Source organism: Spodoptera frugiperda, chromosome 11 (assembly GCF_023101765.2).
Source record: "Spodoptera frugiperda isolate SF20-4 chromosome 11, AGI-APGP_CSIRO_Sfru_2.0, whole genome shotgun sequence".
In the NCBI taxonomy this organism is placed as follows: domain Eukaryota; kingdom Metazoa; phylum Arthropoda; class Insecta; order Lepidoptera; family Noctuidae; genus Spodoptera; species Spodoptera frugiperda.
In genome coordinates, this window is record NC_064222.1 from 6,518,293 (window position 1) to 6,537,531 (window position 19,239).

The 19,239-nt window shown below is 41.1% G+C and overlaps 1 protein-coding gene across 1 annotated transcript; it reads left to right on the forward strand.

Annotated features, from left to right (window-relative positions):
• Positions 1-592: 592 nt before the first annotated feature.
• Positions 593-12,970, forward strand: LOC118274529 (splicing factor, suppressor of white-apricot homolog; the record flags this gene model as incomplete). The annotated part of the gene is made up of 14 exons (XM_050697117.1): positions 593-870; positions 1,608-1,777; positions 2,351-2,514; positions 2,786-3,002; positions 3,248-3,309; positions 3,797-4,013; positions 4,503-4,685; positions 5,468-5,731; positions 6,171-7,169; positions 7,919-8,049; positions 8,380-8,470; positions 9,121-9,175; positions 9,433-9,468; positions 9,818-12,970. Coding segments are annotated over 14 exons (3,198 nt in total), but the record flags the coding sequence as incomplete, so codon positions are not given.
• Positions 12,971-19,239: the final 6,269 nt, after the last annotated feature.

A 19,239-nucleotide genomic window follows, 5' to 3' on the forward strand; every position in this document is an offset into this window, starting at 1 on the left:
ATGGAGGTGCTGAAAATAAGTCGATTTAACTCATTTGTAATTACCTAAATAGAATTCACTTTTGAAAATTGTTATGTAACAAAGATCAAGTGATTGAATCAAAAAACTTGCTGTTAGTGTTTTGAAAGTACAATTTTGTAATTGGCAATTTTGGCCACTTTGCAGTTGAAATAATAGATAAGTTCTTTTCTGAATTTTACCAAAAATCATTAACTTTAATACTAAAATACGTTAGCCCAAGTTAGCCTAATACATTTGCAACAAATTATGTAAATAAATGTTAGTACTGTAATAATTATAGTCCTTTTTTCAACGTCCTTGTTATTTTTCTTTTATTCTTTTTGGTTTTTAGTTTCTGAACGGAGTATTTAATTTTGTTTGTGATAAGATAAAACGTTCAGGATCCAAAAGAAAGTATTGATTTTAGTTGTAAATTCCCAAGAAATCTTCTATTTTATATTAGAGGAGGCCAATTAAATTCAATAAGATAAGCCAACTTTTAATGATTCCTACCATAATCAGTTTCCTTATTATTTAATTTTAAAAGCAACAAATCTTTATCTCTAAAATATTAAATAGACAACACAGCTGATTTCTGAACGATTCATGTCATGGTGCGACTTCGAATCGGCATGCATTGGTTCGAAGTTTTGATAATTTTCTAATTTTTGTAAAAATGTCTTTAAAATGGACTGGAGGTCAAAGTGAGTCCGGTATATTAAGAAAGAGTGAGTTCAAGGAGAAGAAAGAAGACCTTTTCGTGTTCGGCTACTCGTGCAAATTGTTCAGGGACGATGATAAAGCCCTTCACATTGACCAAGGCAAACACCTCATTCCGTGGATGGGGGATGAAACGTTGAAAATCGACAGGTTCGACCAGTTTTTTACTATAAGACTGCTAACTGTGGCGCTATAAACCTACAAAAGATAGTTATTTATCAGAAAAAATTAAATTTTCGGAAGATCTTTAAGTATTTCGCAGAGGATGTTTGTTCGAAGTCCGATGTGTGTGAAGATCGAGCGTCAGGCGCCTCAGGTGCTCGTGGCGTCGCGTAATGTTATGGTGACAGCCGCCGGTGGTATGTATAACCTGCAACGGTACACTTGAGTATGTATAACTACTATGTTAAAGAGACAGGTGTTGATACAGATAGATGATTGTTCCCAGTCTCATGTAAAGCAAAAGTTCTCTTGTTTGTCCTATATTATGCTAGATTTATATGATAGAGAAGGGATAGTAGGGTTTTTATGTTAGGATACCATTTTCTCATCATTTGTATTATATTCAAATGTCACGTCACTTGTTTGAATATGGCTTACTACTAACATGTTGTAGGGATTTTCCGTAATACAGTAGTGGCACAGCGTGTATGTATAAGCTTATAAATACCTACAAAAATATACCAAAGCGTGTGTATTTAAGATAAGCTAATATTAGCCTTGTAATCTGTTATTCTTCTGACACATTGTTATGAAGAAAATATCACACTCTCAACCGAATGAACGTAGAAATATTTGTGTACTGAACAATGGTTTCGCAACCAACAGTTTTGGCTTACAGGATACCGTTACTAACAAGCTATTAATACAAGGTAATATCTGAACAGGTATGATGCACGGGGAGCCCTGCACGACCTGACGAGGCTCGAAGCCCCGCCGGGAGGTTACGACTGGCGAGTGGAACTTACTAGGGCTGAGCTGGATGTGGAACAGCTATGTGATGAGGAGCGATACCGTGCACTGCACACTGACGAAGATGAAGAGGAAATGTATAAAGGTACATACTTATTTGTTACTTGATGAAAATTTATTCATTAGAGAAGCTGCTAGATTCAAATATCTACAACTCTATTCTAATACTTTAAGGTTCTAATAAAAATATTAGTTAAACTATTTACTTGAATTTGAATCTAATTGAATTGAATGTTCAAACAATCTGTTGATCTATGAAGGTGTTTATTTATTTATTTTATTTATTTATTAAGGGACAAAAAACAGTTACATAATTAAACATAACAAATAAAGTGTGTAAACGTGTTAATAAGTATATACATAAAAACAGTGTGTAAACAATGAAAATGAATTCTAACCTGTAAATGCATCCTAAGGTCGTCTGGAAGAAATCACCTTGTGTGATAAGGCCACCCAATGCACACCATGTAATTTAATGTGATCCTATATTTTTGTAACAACCTGTTCAATAAAAAATGTAATAAATTAACATGTATCTATATTAAAGCATTTACTAGCGAAAGAAGGCCAATCCTTTGCTAAGTGGTGAACCTCACTAAGTGAATGACGTGGTGGTTAATGTTAATGTGTTAACCTAAAATTCTTTTTGTTCTTACAGAGGAAGAACTAAAGCGCCTGCATGCAGCCGGTTATGGTCAGGTGGGGTTCAACTACGACGCCCCTGCAGAGCCGGAGCCTCCGCCACAACCAGCGGAGGTGGATGAGGAACCATTCACTCCCACACCTGCATTCAGAGCCCTCCTGCCTATTGACACAGTGTTTGTGAGTTTATTTCTATACTTGTCACATTATACCAGGTTTTCCTCAAGTTGTATTTGTGTGTGGTGGCTATTATTAGTTTTGTTTTTAGTATTTATTAATAATATTTTGTACAATGGATTGCATCAGGGAACAGTAATAACAAAAATTTTCTGTGTTATACAGTAAATTTTTTATATTAAAAAATATAACAATATTTAAAAAAAAAATTAAAAATACTATACTAATTTATGTATCAAAATCCTCAACATCACCAATTTCTTTCTTCCCTCAGCCTGAAACCTTAAAACAGAATGCTATAATAGAGAAGACGGCGAAGTTCATAGCATCGCAGGGCGCTCAAATGGAGATCCTCATCAAAGCGAAGCAGGGTGACAATCCACAGTTCAAGTTCCTCAACCGGGACTCGAACCTGCATCCTTACTATACCGCGCTTATTGGACTTGTCAAGGCTGAGAAGTGGCCTGAAAAGAAAGTCGAAGTTGTTGAAGGTATGTAAAATATAATTATACAAAACTTCGTTCCGCCTCAAACATTTTTTCTCACCTTTTAAACCTTCCCTGGACTTCCACAAATAATTCAAGACAAAAATTTACCAAATCGGTCCAGCCGTTTTCGAGTTTTAGCGAGACTAACGAACAGCAATTGATTTTTATATATATAGAAGATTATTCACATTAAACAGTCTTGTGTCTGGTTGTGAGCTGTTTCTACGATTTGTGTATTTGTGTTCCAGAAAAACCACCTGAAAATGAAGAATATCTCCACCCCAGTTTGGCATCAACCGTGATTGAATCTGTAAGTAAAAGTAGTAGTAAAATATTAAATATACATATATCAATGGCAACCCTACACTTCTGATTTAACATAATTAAGGATTTTCGATCTCGAAATTCACAGGCATAGAGGCTACAGAATACTTTTAAAGTTAAAATAGGCTTTACTGCCATACTCAGAGTAATTTAATGGTTCTTAATCCAATCCTTAGCAATTGTTTTCGGAACAAAATCGTTACTAAGGAATAGTTTAAGTAATCATTAAATGATTCTGAGTGCGGCAGTTAGTGCAAATTGAGCCTATTCTATTATACTTTCGTCGAAAGAGTTTCCGATTTATCCGTTTTTATCAGTTTATCCGTGATCATGGCTGGCAACAGTGCCGAAATATCGGAAACTCATAAAAATTTAAAAACAATGGTAAATATCCCGTTTCAAGTTCCAATTCTAGTGTTAAGTGACTGTGTCAGTTTAGAAACTTATATCGATCTTCTACCTATTTTCTCCAGGCACCAGCGATCCCAAGCATCCACTACAAACCATCAGCAGACTGCGATTACACAATGCTGATCAGCAAGATGCGAGGAGAGGATGAGATGGATGTCGACGGAGAGCCCCGTGGAGACGTGCCCCCGCCAGGAACCGAACCGCCGCGGCACAGGACGCCGGGCGCTGAGATATATAGGGCGCCTGTCATGTATACTAAGGGACCTGATGGTAATCATGGTGAGTAAAAGACTTATTTAAGTTTGGAAAACTCAATTTATTCGATGAGTCTTCGATTTCGCTCACAAGTAGGCATTAAAGATGTGTAGTGTCCTATCCACTTTAGTAATCACAAGTTGACTGGCAAAAACCAAATATTCTATTGATCAGTTGATTAGTGCCACCTTATGATACACACACCTTTAGTGGCGCTTACACCATTTCCCTATTAAGGCAAGCGTCCACAGACCTGCATCGTACGCATCGCACGCATTCCGTATGACGTGGATGCATATCTTTAAGGGCTTGTTTCACAATGTCTGGATGGCAGCTATGTATCAAACATCTTTGAATTAAGAACGTAATTTGCATGCACTGTCTAAGTATATCGGGCTCTTATAAGACGGTGGTGAAACAGGCGCTAAATATGTCACTATATCTCACATAAGCCACCAACAACTTATTCAACATTAGTAAAATATACCCTATATCTTCCGTTTTCTTCTGCAGTGGATCCCACAGCGCCAATGCCGTCGCAGTACCAGCAGTACGCAGCATACTACCAGCAGTATCAAACACAGGAACAACAGCTGCAGCAGCAGGTGAAGAAGCCGCCGACACAACCCTCGCTCAAGTCCACCGGTCTCAGCCTGATGAAGAACTATAATACTGACTCCGATAGCGATGTGTCGGGTGAGTAACGAAATAAATATATGTAAAAGAGATAGATACGGACACTCTTAGACATTCTTAGCTTAAAAGTAACTTAAAGAAAATATAGTCTAAGTCAAAGGTTGAGTGGGTATAGGGTTTTAGCAGTTTTCCGTAAGGTGGTGATAACACAAGCATGTTTCGGTTCTTATGTGTTTGTGTTATAAATTAAAATGTTTATTGAACTCAAAGAGGCATTTACAATCAAATATTTACATGCACACAGAGTAATACATGGAATTGTAAAAAAATATAGATTTAGATTTAGGTTACATTTCAGCCAATATCGTCCCACTGCAGGGCAAAGGCCTCCCTACCTTCCTTCCAGTCATCTGTTTAAAGCTTTTAGCGGCCAATCCTTGTCATAGCTGCTAAGTTCGTCCCGCCATCTCCTAAAAAATATAGCTTCTAAAACATTCTAATAACTTCCAAAATATAAAGTAATTAATGCAATTATTGTATGAACTCTGGTACCCAAGAGAAAGGTTAAACTTGTGTTATGGGTATCAAATTATTGCCTACAAGCGCCGCGCCCCAGCTTAGCATAAGTGCAATGGTGATATATTATACATGTAACATATATACAAACCTTCCTCTTGAATCACTCTATCTATTAAAAAAGCCGCATTAAACTCCGTTGCGTAGTTTTAAAGATTTAAGCATACAAAGGCATATAGGGACAGAGAAAGCGACTTTGTTTTATACTATGTAGTGATTCTAGTTATCACTTCCTACTTTACTGACTTTATTTCTCTCTATCACAGATTTCGACGACAGTTCATCAACGGACAGCAGAGACAGAGTCCCCATCATCACACCGCCGGATGACGTGCAAATTGTGATCGACAAGATGGCGTCGTACGTCGCACGAAATGGCGACGAGTTCGCGGATATTGTGCGCGCTAAAAATGATCCACGGTTCACGTTCCTTGATCCGGAGAATATTTACCATCCGTATTATAAGCGGTTGATGCAGCAGAAGAGAGGAATTGATGTCAATGGGAAGGAGAAGAAGAAAAGGACTGCTGGTGAGATTTATATATTTTCTTTTAATAAAATAAAATTAGTATTGTATCAAAAGAGGGCAATGTACTTCAGAATATGTAATACTAGCTTCTGCCAGCGGCTTCGGTCGCGTTCCCGTGGGATAAAAAGTCCTTATACCCAATTTAGCTAATAACCTATCTGTATACAAAATTTTATTAAAATTCGTTCAGTGGTTTCAGTGATGATTCATGGACAAACATCCAAACAAACTTTCACATTTATAATATTAGTGTGATGTATGGGCGGATATTTCTCGTGATATTCATAGGCTCAATTATATTTCATTACCTTTCTGCAGTACTTTCTTCAACAATGATTGTTTTTTAGCTTTAAGTTCAATCTTTGGTAGATAGTATCTTATATTATAGTTTCTCTGTTTTCATTATAATACTATATTTAACTTTATTTCCTTTTTTACAGCACCTGTATCATTCTCAATAAAAAAACTGAAGGAACCGGATCCAATCTTACCAAAACCGGCGTTACCTTACGAGTCCAGTTCAGACGATGACTCGGAGAAGCCAGCAGAGAAGCAACCAGCTCAGGAGGAGTTTAAGGAACCACCTAAAGTATACCCACAAACATTCCCAACAAACAACATCCCACCAGTAGTCATGTATAAAATAGACCCACAATACAATGACTTACCTTTAATGAGGCCGTATATAGAACCGGTAAAGCCTCTTAAGCCCCCTCCTAAGCCCCCAATGTTACCAGAGTACAACGAAATGCCAAAACAAGAGGAGATTGCACCCCTACCTGAACCGCCCCCACCACCAGTACCTCAACAAGTTATAGAAATCCCAACCGTACCTTTGAAAGAAGCTCCGACTGTAGAAAAAGTCGAAATAGTCATTGAGAAGGAGAAAGAAGTACCAAGTGTAGAAGTTGTACAGAAGAAGGAAACTCCTCCTGTGAAAGAGACTCAGAATAGAGACAGTCCGTATACAAGAGAGAGTCCGTTTCGCAAAGAAAGTCCACCTAAGAGAGACAGTCCTTATACTAGAGAAAGTCCTTACAGAAGGGAAAGTTCATTAAAAAGAGAGAGTCCTTACAAAAGAGCGAGTCCTCTCGCCAGAGACAGTCCCCATTCTAGAGGGAGTCCGCACAAGAGAGAAGGTTCCCACAAACGCGATAGTCCTCATCACAGAGATAGAGAAAGAGATTCTCATAAAAGAGATAAAAAGAAGCATAAAGATCGTAGGAAGGAACATCGATCAAAATCAGAGAGTAGGGAGTCAAGGAGGAATGATAGGCGGAGTGCTGAGAGGGAGAAGAAAAGAGAAAAGGACAAAGTAAGAGAGAGTGAGAGTAAGAGAAGTAAATATAGTAAAGAGGAGTTGGAGAATGAGATCATATCTCTAGTTGATAATTCTGATGACTTGATTGATTTGACGGGAGATCAGTCTGATTCTAAAGGTGAGTTCCTATTTTTTATTACATTAGACAACAATATTAATTAATAGTTCTCTAAGAGGCTTGGAGGTTTACTCTTCAATCCAATTTCTATCGATCGCTATTGATATTGTGAAATATCGTACTCTTAAGTTGCAACTAGCGCCCATGGCACCCGTATTGTTGGATATTGAATGAACTAAATAGTATAGAGTTTGGCTTTATATTCCGTACTTTGAATGCTATTCTAAAACCTAAGATTGGAGTTGTATAGTTTTGATCTTGAATAATTATTGAGATTTTATTGGATTGAAAATACATTGACGATTGTTTTCTAGAGCAAGCGTCCAGGTACTATTATTGCGAATTAACAAAGTTTTATTGCTATGCTTGATAGACGATGAAACATTTTTAAACAATCAAATATGTATGTTTAAATACACATTATTGACTTACAATCAGCGTTTGGGCGTATAAAGCCTCGTTCGTCTCCACTAGGAAAATATTATCATGTGTACACTGGGCGATGTCGGGATACCCCGGATACACCGGGCGATGTCGGGCGACTTTGGACGACATCGCCGCGACATTGTTAACTGTGCGGCAAGGAACAGTTTCAATAATATCGCATCTCCGGGGACACATGTCGTTCGACAAATGTTCCAAGTAGGGACGAGGCTTTATATTGAAAGCGTGCTACTCTGCTTACCTTATCGACGATTATTATTTTTTATCCATTTCTGTCTGTTTTAAGAATATAATTATGTTTGTAGTGGAGGGAGAGACGGAGGCGGAGCGCGCGAAGCAGTTGGAGCGGCGGCGGCGCGCGGCCGAGTTCCTCAAGAAGGTCGGCGTCGACCCCGCCGCCGCCGCGCTGCCTACTTCCTCGCTCGCCAGTGCTATGGTGAGCTATTTTACTATGTTATACTGACTTTACTGTGGTGCTAGGTTCTATAGAAAATTACATTGCTACAGTCTTCAAGAAATATACATTGCTCAATTTCAAAGATCGCAGTTTAATATCAGTTTTTTTTCAACAATTTGTGGATCACACAATGAGTTGCTCCGTGCGAAAAACGAAACCGCTACACGTTGCGCGGCAACCGGTGGCTGAGAGACTTTCACAACAGAATTTAATTATTCTATTTCATTAAAAATTAATTATTCACATGTAATTTTATAGCGTGCGTCAATAATTACTTCTATGCTAAACTTAACTCCTGAACTCCAACAGGTGGATACTTTGGAGTCTATTCGAAAGAAGAAAGCAGAAGAAGAAGAGAAGAGACGGCGGCGAGACAAGAGAAGACACCGTGATAGACGAGGTCAGTATATTTATAGTAAACTAACTCTTACTCACGGATTTGTCTGCATAAATACACATAAACACACTCTTATAAAAGGATTTTTGTTCACGAAAGTAATGTTTGTTTATTTTTAATTTGTATTATTTAGGATATTCCATGTAAGTAATACATATACTTACTTATATTGTTTTTAAAAATGGTCCCTAATTATTATTTTCTCTTATGTGCTTATAAATTCATTTACGTATACTTCACATTCACTACCCTTAGTACGGCTCGAATAAACCAACCAATTAAAGCGGAATGCACGCTCGTTTCAATTACTTACAACGTAAAGCAAACTTTTACTAAGGATTCAGACCTGGAAAAACAATTTGTGAATCAATTATATAGCTTATACATCAGAGCAGTACCCTTAGTACGAGCAAACAAAGAAACATTAGAGTTATGAGTATGAGTTTGTTTTGCGTAGAACGTGACGGCGTTTTTCGCTCTGATTGGTTGTTTCGTTGAAACTGGTCAATTAGAGCACCAAACGCGGTCTCGTTTCAATCTTGTTAAGCGTAAAACAAACTCATACTTAGCCCTCTATAGTTTAAAAAAAAAATGTAGTAAAAAAATAAAACATTGTATTAAAATTAAGAAGTATTTTATTTAATTATTTGCAGATTACGAAGACGAGTCTGAGCGGTCACACAGGAAGAGTAAACGTCGAAAGTATAGGTAAGTAATACCTAAGTTAACACTTTAAATAAAAATGTTCTAATCACTTGTATATTTTTGTGTATCATGGGTGTTAACTAAATTAACTAGTAGAGTTTTTCTCCATTAATTTACGTAAGAAAACCGCGTTTTTTAGTTAACTTAGTATATTTGACGATAGTTATTATAAAAATATGTCGTGTGTGTGTTTAAAACAAATAATTTTAATTACACATGCACCCAGAAGAAGTATGAACAAATATTTTTTTTTTTTACAGATCGTCAGACGACAACGATGAATCTGACTATGATGGGTGAGTAATAATCCTATAACCATACTTGTATTAAAAATTGACAAAAAAAATACGAACAATTGAACAACAAACCGCACACTTAGAATGAAAGTGACTTCACAAAAAAAATTCTGTGGCATTCGATTTCAACATAAACTGGCGTTATAAAATATACTCTTCAACCAAAGAACTAATCCATATGAATTTGCAGTTTTTGGATTCGGTCACTTTCATTGTAAGGATGCGAAACCCTCTTTCGGAGCACCTAAACCGATTATGATGACATTTTTAATTCACTGCTAGAAAAAATTAAAAAAATATTACTATCTCATTAACGAGCACTACTTAACCACTAAAACCTAATCCACAGTTCAAAAAAGAAGAAACGAAAGAAGGACAGGAAGCACAGTTCCAAAAGCAAGCGCAAGCGCAGGAGAGAGGACGCGGAGGAAACGGAACAGCCAATCACAGTCAACATCGACTTGACAAGCACTCTCAAAGAACTCCGCACTTCCTCTCCCACCAAAGAACTTGTACTCCAAGATACAGAAGAAGCACAGGCCTTCGTAAGACCAGATTCTTCTGATGATGATTTAGAAAGAGATAGGAGGAGAAAGAGAGAGAGACAGTACAGTGAAGGAGAGTGGTCGAGCGACTCCGAAGGAGATTCCAAGTCAAGTGCTAGCAAGAATGATGATTAAATAAATCAGTAACTACATATTTTTGTATTATACATAACTCAAGTTACAATATGGTAAATTAATTATTTTCTACGGTTTACTGTCGCACCCAGAGACATTTAATGATTACTTAAACTAATCCGTAATCTAAAAATAAGTCGGGTTTTCCTTCTTGACTCTATAACTTTAGAACGCACGAACCGATTTCCAAGGTTTTGCATTCGTTGGAAAGGAAAGGGTTCCGTAAGGTTTATAGCAAAGAAAATTCAGGAAAAAATCAAGAGGAAAACAGGAAAATAGGGAAAATCATTGGTGGCGAAACGGAGTTCGCCGGGTTTGCTAGTACTTAGTAATGATTTTGTTCCGAAAACAATTGCTAAGGTCTGGGTAAAGTAACCATTAAATGACTCTGAGTACGGCAGTTACTTATGTAACGTGTGACTTGGATACACTCGATATTTATCGCGCGATGCTGTGCAATGAGTATGAGCCCCGTGCGTGGCTCGAAACTAATCGAGTTACCTTGTCATATAGTAGTAGGAAGTGTGCCGTAAAACATAATTAAATCAATAACTTAACACCAAGTAAATTAAGTCGGTTTTACAGTAACAAAGGAAACTACAGTTCTTGTAATTGTAATGTTATACCTATATCTCTTATCAAAATTGCATGGTAGTTACAATAAATCGTGTTTTAAAAAAGTAATCTTATGTTCTTATGTATAAAGGTGAGTTTTAAATACCACTTATGTAGTGGTTGTAGTTAGGTTTTAATTAAAAATAATAAAGATTGTGTTCTTAATTTCGATATTAAATTATTCCGTATCGAAGGTAGATTTATTCTTTGTTTATCTCTATTGATCCCTTCGTGTTAAGAGTCGTGATGTTTGTGGAAAAACTTAATGATATTATAAACTGCAATAAATATATTAAATAGATGGAAATTATAATAAAATATACACTATATTGTACAATTTTATAACATTTATTTTTAATATTACATAGAAAACTTTAAACAATACGTAGTTCATTAATCCGGGCATATTTTATAGTGTAAACAGCCTTTAGCAATGACAGGTCTATCAATAGTTAAATAAAATTATTCTATAAATAATATATTATTATGTACCATTATCTGTCTGTTTAAAGGAAAAAAAAACGAAAGTAAATCAAGAAAATGTTTCTTAATGTCTAATTCATAATTTAACCTTTTGCATCTGGTATATAAGACAACAATAGAAAATACATTGTGTCCCCCGTAGATCTGCGTTCCGGCACACGATGGGTTAAAACGCATATCGATATTTTTCCTTTTCATGAATTTTCATAATTCCCTACACTGAATTTATTGCTCAAATGGTGCTTACAACCGCAATATGTATTCATCATAAACATACCAGCCACAAGACGTCTTCTGCTGAAAATCCCTTCCTCCAAAACAGCCGCATATCTGTTTAGTTACAAGATATATTCATTAAACAATTGTGTGCTCATTCTTACTCCATAATATTGATAAAAACATGTATACCTACCATTGTGCTCTTAAATCTGTTTTAATTTAATTTGTAATAGAATTAAATAAATGTGTATAAATCTTATATCTAGTGTATCCCTTACTAATGCATACTAGTAGCAGAAATTTATGACGAGTCTACAGGTGCTTTTTCACCAGAGATGTGCTTTGTAGGTTTGCTACGAAGATATAAAACTATGTGACCGTTTCCACTGATACTAAGTTATGTATCTCTGCTAGGAAAAGACGCAGCTCTAGTATGCGATGTAACGAGAGTAGGGAAGCCAACCATAGCACGCATCTTATCATATTAAAACATAGCTTAGCTGATTCCGTTTCCACCAGCGCTATGCTATGTGAATATGAAACGCATCCACAGCAACGTAATATACCACATCTCTGATAGAAAAAAAACCCTAATACATACCAGTGTCAGAAATTTATGATGTGCTTAACGGCGCTAATGACTTACCAGAACCTACCGACGAGTAAAATAATTATTATTTAGCCAAAAACAATGTTCTTTCTTATGGTTTTTGGAGATGTCAAATGCTTTCGTATCATAATTATATTACCTTCATTGATAACTATGTTTAGTAAACATCTAGAATCTAGATAGCTCTTTATTGATCGATGGTTTTGTCAAATACTAAAGCCCCTAACAGACAAGCTGCTTAGTACGTGACTTGTATTTTTTTTAATACGTCATACGTCGTACAAAGTTTTCCATTTTTCTGCCCGGAGATAAAATGATTGAAATATTGAATTGAGTGACACTATCGGTACTGTTTCGTACGAGTGGCTGCAATTACAAATGTTTAGAAAGAGGTAACACCTCACATCTCTAAAATAGTAAGACCTGCATTTCTTATCGGACTATTCTGAGAAGAAATCCCGAAACAAATTCAGAGGTTTTAAAAGAGAACTATGTTCTCTTTTATACTTCAGACAAACCAAATAAAGAATAATGTGAGAGAAGCTTGGGGCTTTTGATTTAAAACAGAATATTATTTCTTCTCAATAAAAACAATTCCAATGTTTTCTGTTTTAAATAATAATAAAACCAATTACAAATACTCTTTTAAATAGAGAAGAATGTATACTGTACCTACTATCTTCTGTCTACTGTAGGATATTTGTAAATTTGTCAGTTATTCCATCAATACTGTGTTCTAAGTACTATGTCGTCGGAATGTTTTAGACTTTTAGATAATTATTTATGTTAATATAATATACCTACGTTTTTAAACACATGCTCCCGAGGTAAGCTTTGTGTAACGGTATGTACAATAGCAATATAATTATTAAATAAATAAATATAGTTTCCTATTTATTATTGTTTTATTTAACATGTTACATCTACAGCCGAAGCTGACGACACGATCGACTAAGAAGCTTCAAGTTTGGTTGTTTATATGAGTTAAGTTTTAGGTACTACTGACTATAGGGTTGTGCCGTAACAGGCGTTGCAGGTCTACTTCGAGGAGTCGGTGCTCCTTACATGTGCAGAGGGTGGGTTTTAGAGAGGTAAATATCCCACACTCTCTAGTCTGTTATCCCCAAAAAGCGTTTCTCCCGTCTACAAAAAAAGGCTTGACATCTAAGAATCACCAAGGTGGCCCCTTGGTGCACCATGAAGTCCATGAGTATTTTCCACAGTGCGTCGCGTGCGACTAACTCGCACTTGGTAGATAAAGTAGGTAGGTAGTAGCCTAATAGGTACTCAATATTTAGAGGTTACTTATAGGTTACCTACGTAACACTCGATTGCAACGACCATCAAATGTAATCCCTTGATTTATCCACAATAACTGTCAAACTCGAAAGATATTTCGTAAACTCCCATCAAAAATTCCAAACAAACTCGTGCGCATACCACCAATAATCTTGTTATATGCAATGCATAGTGAACCGTATTCCTATTTATATAGAGTTCAATTTGTCTAAAGCGATTATTTGCAACTACGGTGTCGGTTTCTGATAAAAAAAAACCGTCAATCAAGAATGTCCATAGCTCACCTTGTGCTATGGATATTGCATTATGAACCTTATTGTCTAGTACTTAGAGGTTTATTGGTTATCGGATAAGATGAAAGGGTTTGATAATTTCGTCTTTCCCATATTAGTGTGTCCATCAAAAGGTTACATATCTAAATACTTAAGTTAGCTGATAAACATAACATGGTTTATCACTGAAGGCGGGAGAAATCATTGGATGATTGTCCCCCCTAAAAAATAACCTTGCGGCGCCCGCGTCGTTTCGAAGCAGAGCAAGAAGGTTTTTAGTCAGTAGGAGTCTGACATTTACCTCCCCCTTATCTAAGGCTGATGATTTTCCCCCCTCAGAAACAGAAGTAGGTAATCTTAATTGAATGTATTTGTACCTAATCCTACCTTTTTTTTTTTTTTTGTTCACGGGGGGAAACCTTCAAAAGGCGCCTAGTTTTCTGGGGATAAAAGACTAGGGAGTGTGGGATTTTTACCTCACTAAAACCACCCCGGTGGCCACCCTCAGCACCTGTAAGGGGCACCGGGTCCTCTAGTAGACCTGCTCCGGAGCCCCCACGATGCAACGCCTATTACGGCACATCCCTAAGGAGACGCGTATCTCCTATTACGCCTCACTGTGCAAATTACACGGCAGCACGTGACCACTGTGCCGCCGTCTTCCCTGGGGTCACTGAGTGGGCGCCTAGAGTCCCCTCTCTATGCGCCCGTGGCCCCAAAGGACCGCTTGCAGTTGTTGCACGCGGTATTTCAGCGTTTTAGGCGTCAAGACGGTCGCCTCCTCGATACCTTCTACGAGCAGGATCTGCCCTCTCGCGATCCCGCTCAGCAGCCTCCTTTTGTGACATTACCGTCTCACAAAATGAGACCACTTCCCTCCAGTTTTCTGTATCTGCCAGCATAGCCTTTACTACTGCTGGCAGAGACAGGTCTCGCCCGATCTTGGTAACCAGGACCCGCCGCTCTGAGACCCACGCTGGGCACTCTTCGAGCGTGTGCTGTGCGGAGTCCAGGTTACCTCCGCAGTGGTGGCAATTTGCCGTGGCCTCTCGCCCTATCCTGTTCAGGTACTCACCGAAGCAACCATGCCCGGTCAGTACCTGAGTGAGTCTAAAGGAGACGCGCTCCTCTCTTTTCAGCCAGGCTTCGAAGTGCGGCAAGATTGCTTCGACAACGCGCTTGCGTGAGATCTCTGGCTGTTGTAGCCGCTCACGCCACCGCTCGAGCGCGTGTCGTCTTTCTTGCCGCCTCAGCCTAACGAACGCCACTCCTGGCACCCTACCGCTGCCGCTTCGTCGGATAGCACGGATTCGGTCATAGACCTTGGCGTCCATATCCGCCAAAATATCCAACGGCGGAAAGCGAGCCAGGAGAGTTGCCGCCTCAAAGGACATCGTTCGGTCCATTTTCCGCTGCAGACGATAGATTTTCGTTCTGCAACGTCGGACACCTGACAGTCTAGCTGACCAAACAGGCGCCCCGTAAAGGACCATCGATCGCACGACACCCGCGTAGAGGCGGCGAACTTCTTCTCGAGGTCCCCCAATGTTAGGCAGCAGTCTGTGCAGAGCACCCACTGCCTTCTCGACTCGGGGGACCAGGCGTTCGAAATGCTCTTCGAAGCCCCACCGACCATCCAAGGTTAGGCCTAAATACTTTATGTACCGGCCTACCTGGACTTGCGCATCTCCAACTCTTACCGACGAACTGGGCGGCTCCCTGGTCCTCGGCAGCTTGTGAAACCACAGCGCCTCCGTTTTTTGAGGCGCTATCTTTAAGCCCAGTTCGTGGATTGAGGCCACGACTTTTGCCACGCCGAGTTCTGAAAGCCGGATGGTCTCCTCGAAGGTATTCCCACTGGCCATAACCAAAGTGTCGTCTGCATAACACACAATATGGACGCCAGCGGGAAGATCGACACGCAAGACCGCATCGTAAGCGAGGTTCCACAGTAAAGGACCTAATACCGATCCTTGTGGAACCCCGCACGTTATTTCCCTCTGCTGAACGCTACCGTCCCGGCCCACATAGCGGATGCGCCGGTCACGTAGGTAGGCCCCGACAATGTTCTGCAAATAAGGAGGGACCCTATGGTGAACTAGGGCCTCCCTGATTGCCTTCCAGGGTAAGGAATTAAATGCATTGACGATATCTAGGCTTATCGCCAACGCAACCCCACCCCTGAAAACTGCCTCATCCGACAGCGACCGTACACATAGTATTGCATCTATGGTAGAACGCTGCTGTCGAAAACCAAACTGACATTCAGACAGGTCGGGACCAACACGCGACAGGTGCTCGACGAGCCTTTCAGCAATCACTCTTTCAAAGAGCTTGGAAACCTCGTCGAGCAGGCAGATGGGACGATATGCAGAGGGAGACTCCGCGGGCCTGTCTTGCTTCTTCAAGAGGACCAATCCGGCTTCCTTCCAGGGAATGGGAAACACGCTTGTTTCGAGGCAGCTGTCGAACAGCCGACGCAAGCGGTTCCCAAGAGCATGCATAGCCAGAGCCCACACTCGGCCAGGAACACCATCCGGGCCAGGTGCGGTATTACGAGCACTCATTCGACGCACGGCTCGATCCAACTCCCCTTCGGTTACCCCCAAGTCAGAGGACCAGTCTGATGGTAGGGGCAGTGAGGGACTGTCTCTCACTACTGGGAAGAGCGTGCTTATCACCCTTTCCAGCAGATCTGGATCCATAGTCTCCGTAAGGGGAGGTACCCACGGACGAAGTTTACCCATGACCAGACGATATGGTCTTCCCCATGGATCCCTGTTCAGCCCCTCAAGGAGTTCTCTCCAGGACCGAGACTTGGCATCTGAGATGGCGCGCTGGAGTGCCATAGTTGCATCCCTGTACTCTCTGTAGGCTCTGGTTATCTGCTCTTCTGTAGCACTCGGCTGTCTTCTGCGTCGAGCACGCTGGAACTGGCGTCGGTGCCTGAGACAGACAGAGCGCAAATGTGCAATGTCTGCCGACCACCAGTAAGCCGCTCCAGGACGCTGGCCGCACCTGATTCGGGGCATAGAAGCGTCACAAATTGATGCCATTCTATCCCGAAACCAGGCTGCCTCCCTTTCCGGATCGGGCGAGATCCCTCGAGAACTGTCCTCTGGCCAGGCAACGACGTTGGCGGCTGCGATGAGCATATCTCGATCGAGTCGTTTGAGGGCCCATCGTCGTGCCGGAGGGTTAGAGTGTGGATGACTCCGACCATTCGCGGGATTAGGTGCCACGTCAAAGAAGATATGGCGATGGTCGGAAAGTGTGACCACCTCTTCAGCAACTCTCCAGTGCATTATTCTGGAAGCCAAAGATGGAGACGCCCATGTCAGGTCCACGATAGACTCCCCCTGCCACCGAACGCAAGTAGCAATAGAGCCCCGATTCAAAAGTCGGAGATCGAGTGAAGCTGCCCAGTCCTGTACTACGTGTCCCCTGGGCCTATCCCGAGAGTTGCCCCACGCTCTAGAATGGGCATTAAAATCACCCAGGACTAAAACGGGATGGGGTGAGCATTTAGACCGAATGCAATTAGTAAGCCCATCCAAATATCTCTCAAAATCAGAAAGAGGAATGTTTGGAGACACGCAGCAGCCCACTACAGCTATTGATACCCACTCCACTGCAACAAATCCCTACCCCCTGTCCAACAAGGAGGAATGAGGTCCACCACTTCCACCAGCCCAGTAAATGGCGAAGGAGTCCATGGTATCACGAAACAAGCGAGGATGATCCTGGAGACCATAGGGCTCCGCTACCACCGCCAATGCAGCTGACCACTCCGCTACGGTTTGCAAAAATAAATTTTAGTGGTTCAGATTGCACTGAAGGACTTTTAGGGCTGGGAATGTGACGTGTCCATAGCCTCTGTGGGGCTTGCACCCATAGGTACAGCCGACGTTCTTTGTGATTTGCCTGACTGGTTGGCAACTCGTTTCTTTTGCGGGTTACATTTTTTACTCCCCAGGCGATGATTGGCTGGACGACCCTGGTCCGAGCAAAGAGGACACGTCACATTCGGTGATGTACACTCCCTAGCCTTGTGGGCCCCACCGAAAGCGTAGCACTGGTTGCTCCGGTCCGTCGTACTTGTGCACTTGTTTCGAACGTGCCCTGGCTCGAAGCAGCGGTAACACATCATACGACGTGGTTCCAGCACCTCTACTCTAACTGATGACCAGCCTAATGGCATACGTTTGTCAGACATCAGCTTTTTCATCGCCGTCAGTGGGCCGCGAACCCACACATGGCCCAAGGCAGAAGGCGGGCGTCGAATTTCACCAAGTTTGATGTCATTCGAAGAACATCCACCCGCCCTAGCTATAGCGGCAGCCACCTCTTCTGGGGTTACGGCATCATCTAGGTCCATTACCCTTGCCTCTGCCATTTTGGTTGGACGTCCGATTTGCACATCAAAATCAGCCAGGACCTCTCGCATACGGCTGGCGAGGATATCGGCCTTTGCGGAAGAACCCTCGCCTAAAATCATAAGAACGATTCCGCCGTCAACAGCACGTTTCTGACGAAGTAAATCTGTCGTGATGCCAATTTCGGAAAGACTGATTTGTCTTTTAGCGACAGATAGTACTTCCCCGAGACTTACCGTCGCTCCCTCCCTCACACGAACAGTGACCGCTGCCGAAACGGGAACTTTTGGCAGTTTAACAGACGCTTTTTTCGGCAATCGGACCTGTGCAGCCGAAGCGGATAAAGCGACTGGTGAGTTATTCGCCTTTTTGGCCTTTCGTCCCACCACCAATGACCAAGTGTTTGTCTCCTGCGAAATCACTTTCCTAGATGGACCATCCTGAGTAACCACGCTGACTTCAGGTGCAGGTGGCGGTACCACCGCACTTCCTGCAGTTGCGTTCTTCTTTTTACCCTTGTTTTTTTTCTTTTTGGCATTTACCTTCGCATGGGGTGCTGAAGTAGCCACAAGGTTTCTGGCATCTGAGGCGAGAGCCGGACGGAGCGACTTCTCGGGCAGCAATCTACCCTCTAAGCCAGCTAGCTTCGCGTCCATCATAGCGCCAACTTCTATAGCGATGGAGCGTCGAAGTTGAGCCTCAACATCAGGTGTTAGACTAACTAATCCTGGAAGGGTTGAGGGCTGCGACTTTTCTTTTCTTCCCTGCTGAGACAGCTGGTTCAACTGGTTTTTCAGTTCAGCTACAGCCTCTTTAAGGCTCGCAACCTGAGATCGCAGATCCGCATTCTCTTTGGTCAGCCTCTCTACGGCATCTTTATCAGATTCAGGCAAGTTATCTACAGTAACTTTTGCAGAGCTAACCGTCGTCCGAGTACGTTTACGTGCCCGCGTCATTGCTGATGCTGTTGACATCTGGGAGATCGAAGACATTTGCGAGCAGTCAGACTCGCCACTGTCACTTCCTACTCCTCCCATTGGTGTAGCCGGTCGCTTAAAATGCGACCGCGTAATCATTCTTTTCGTGCCTGGACACGAACTATCTGTGCTCAAATGCAATTTTTCCACCTCCATATCATCTTTTAATGTATTTTTATTAATATTATCCATACATGTCCCACGAGAATGGGGGATATAAAAGGTCCGCCTAGGGAGTGC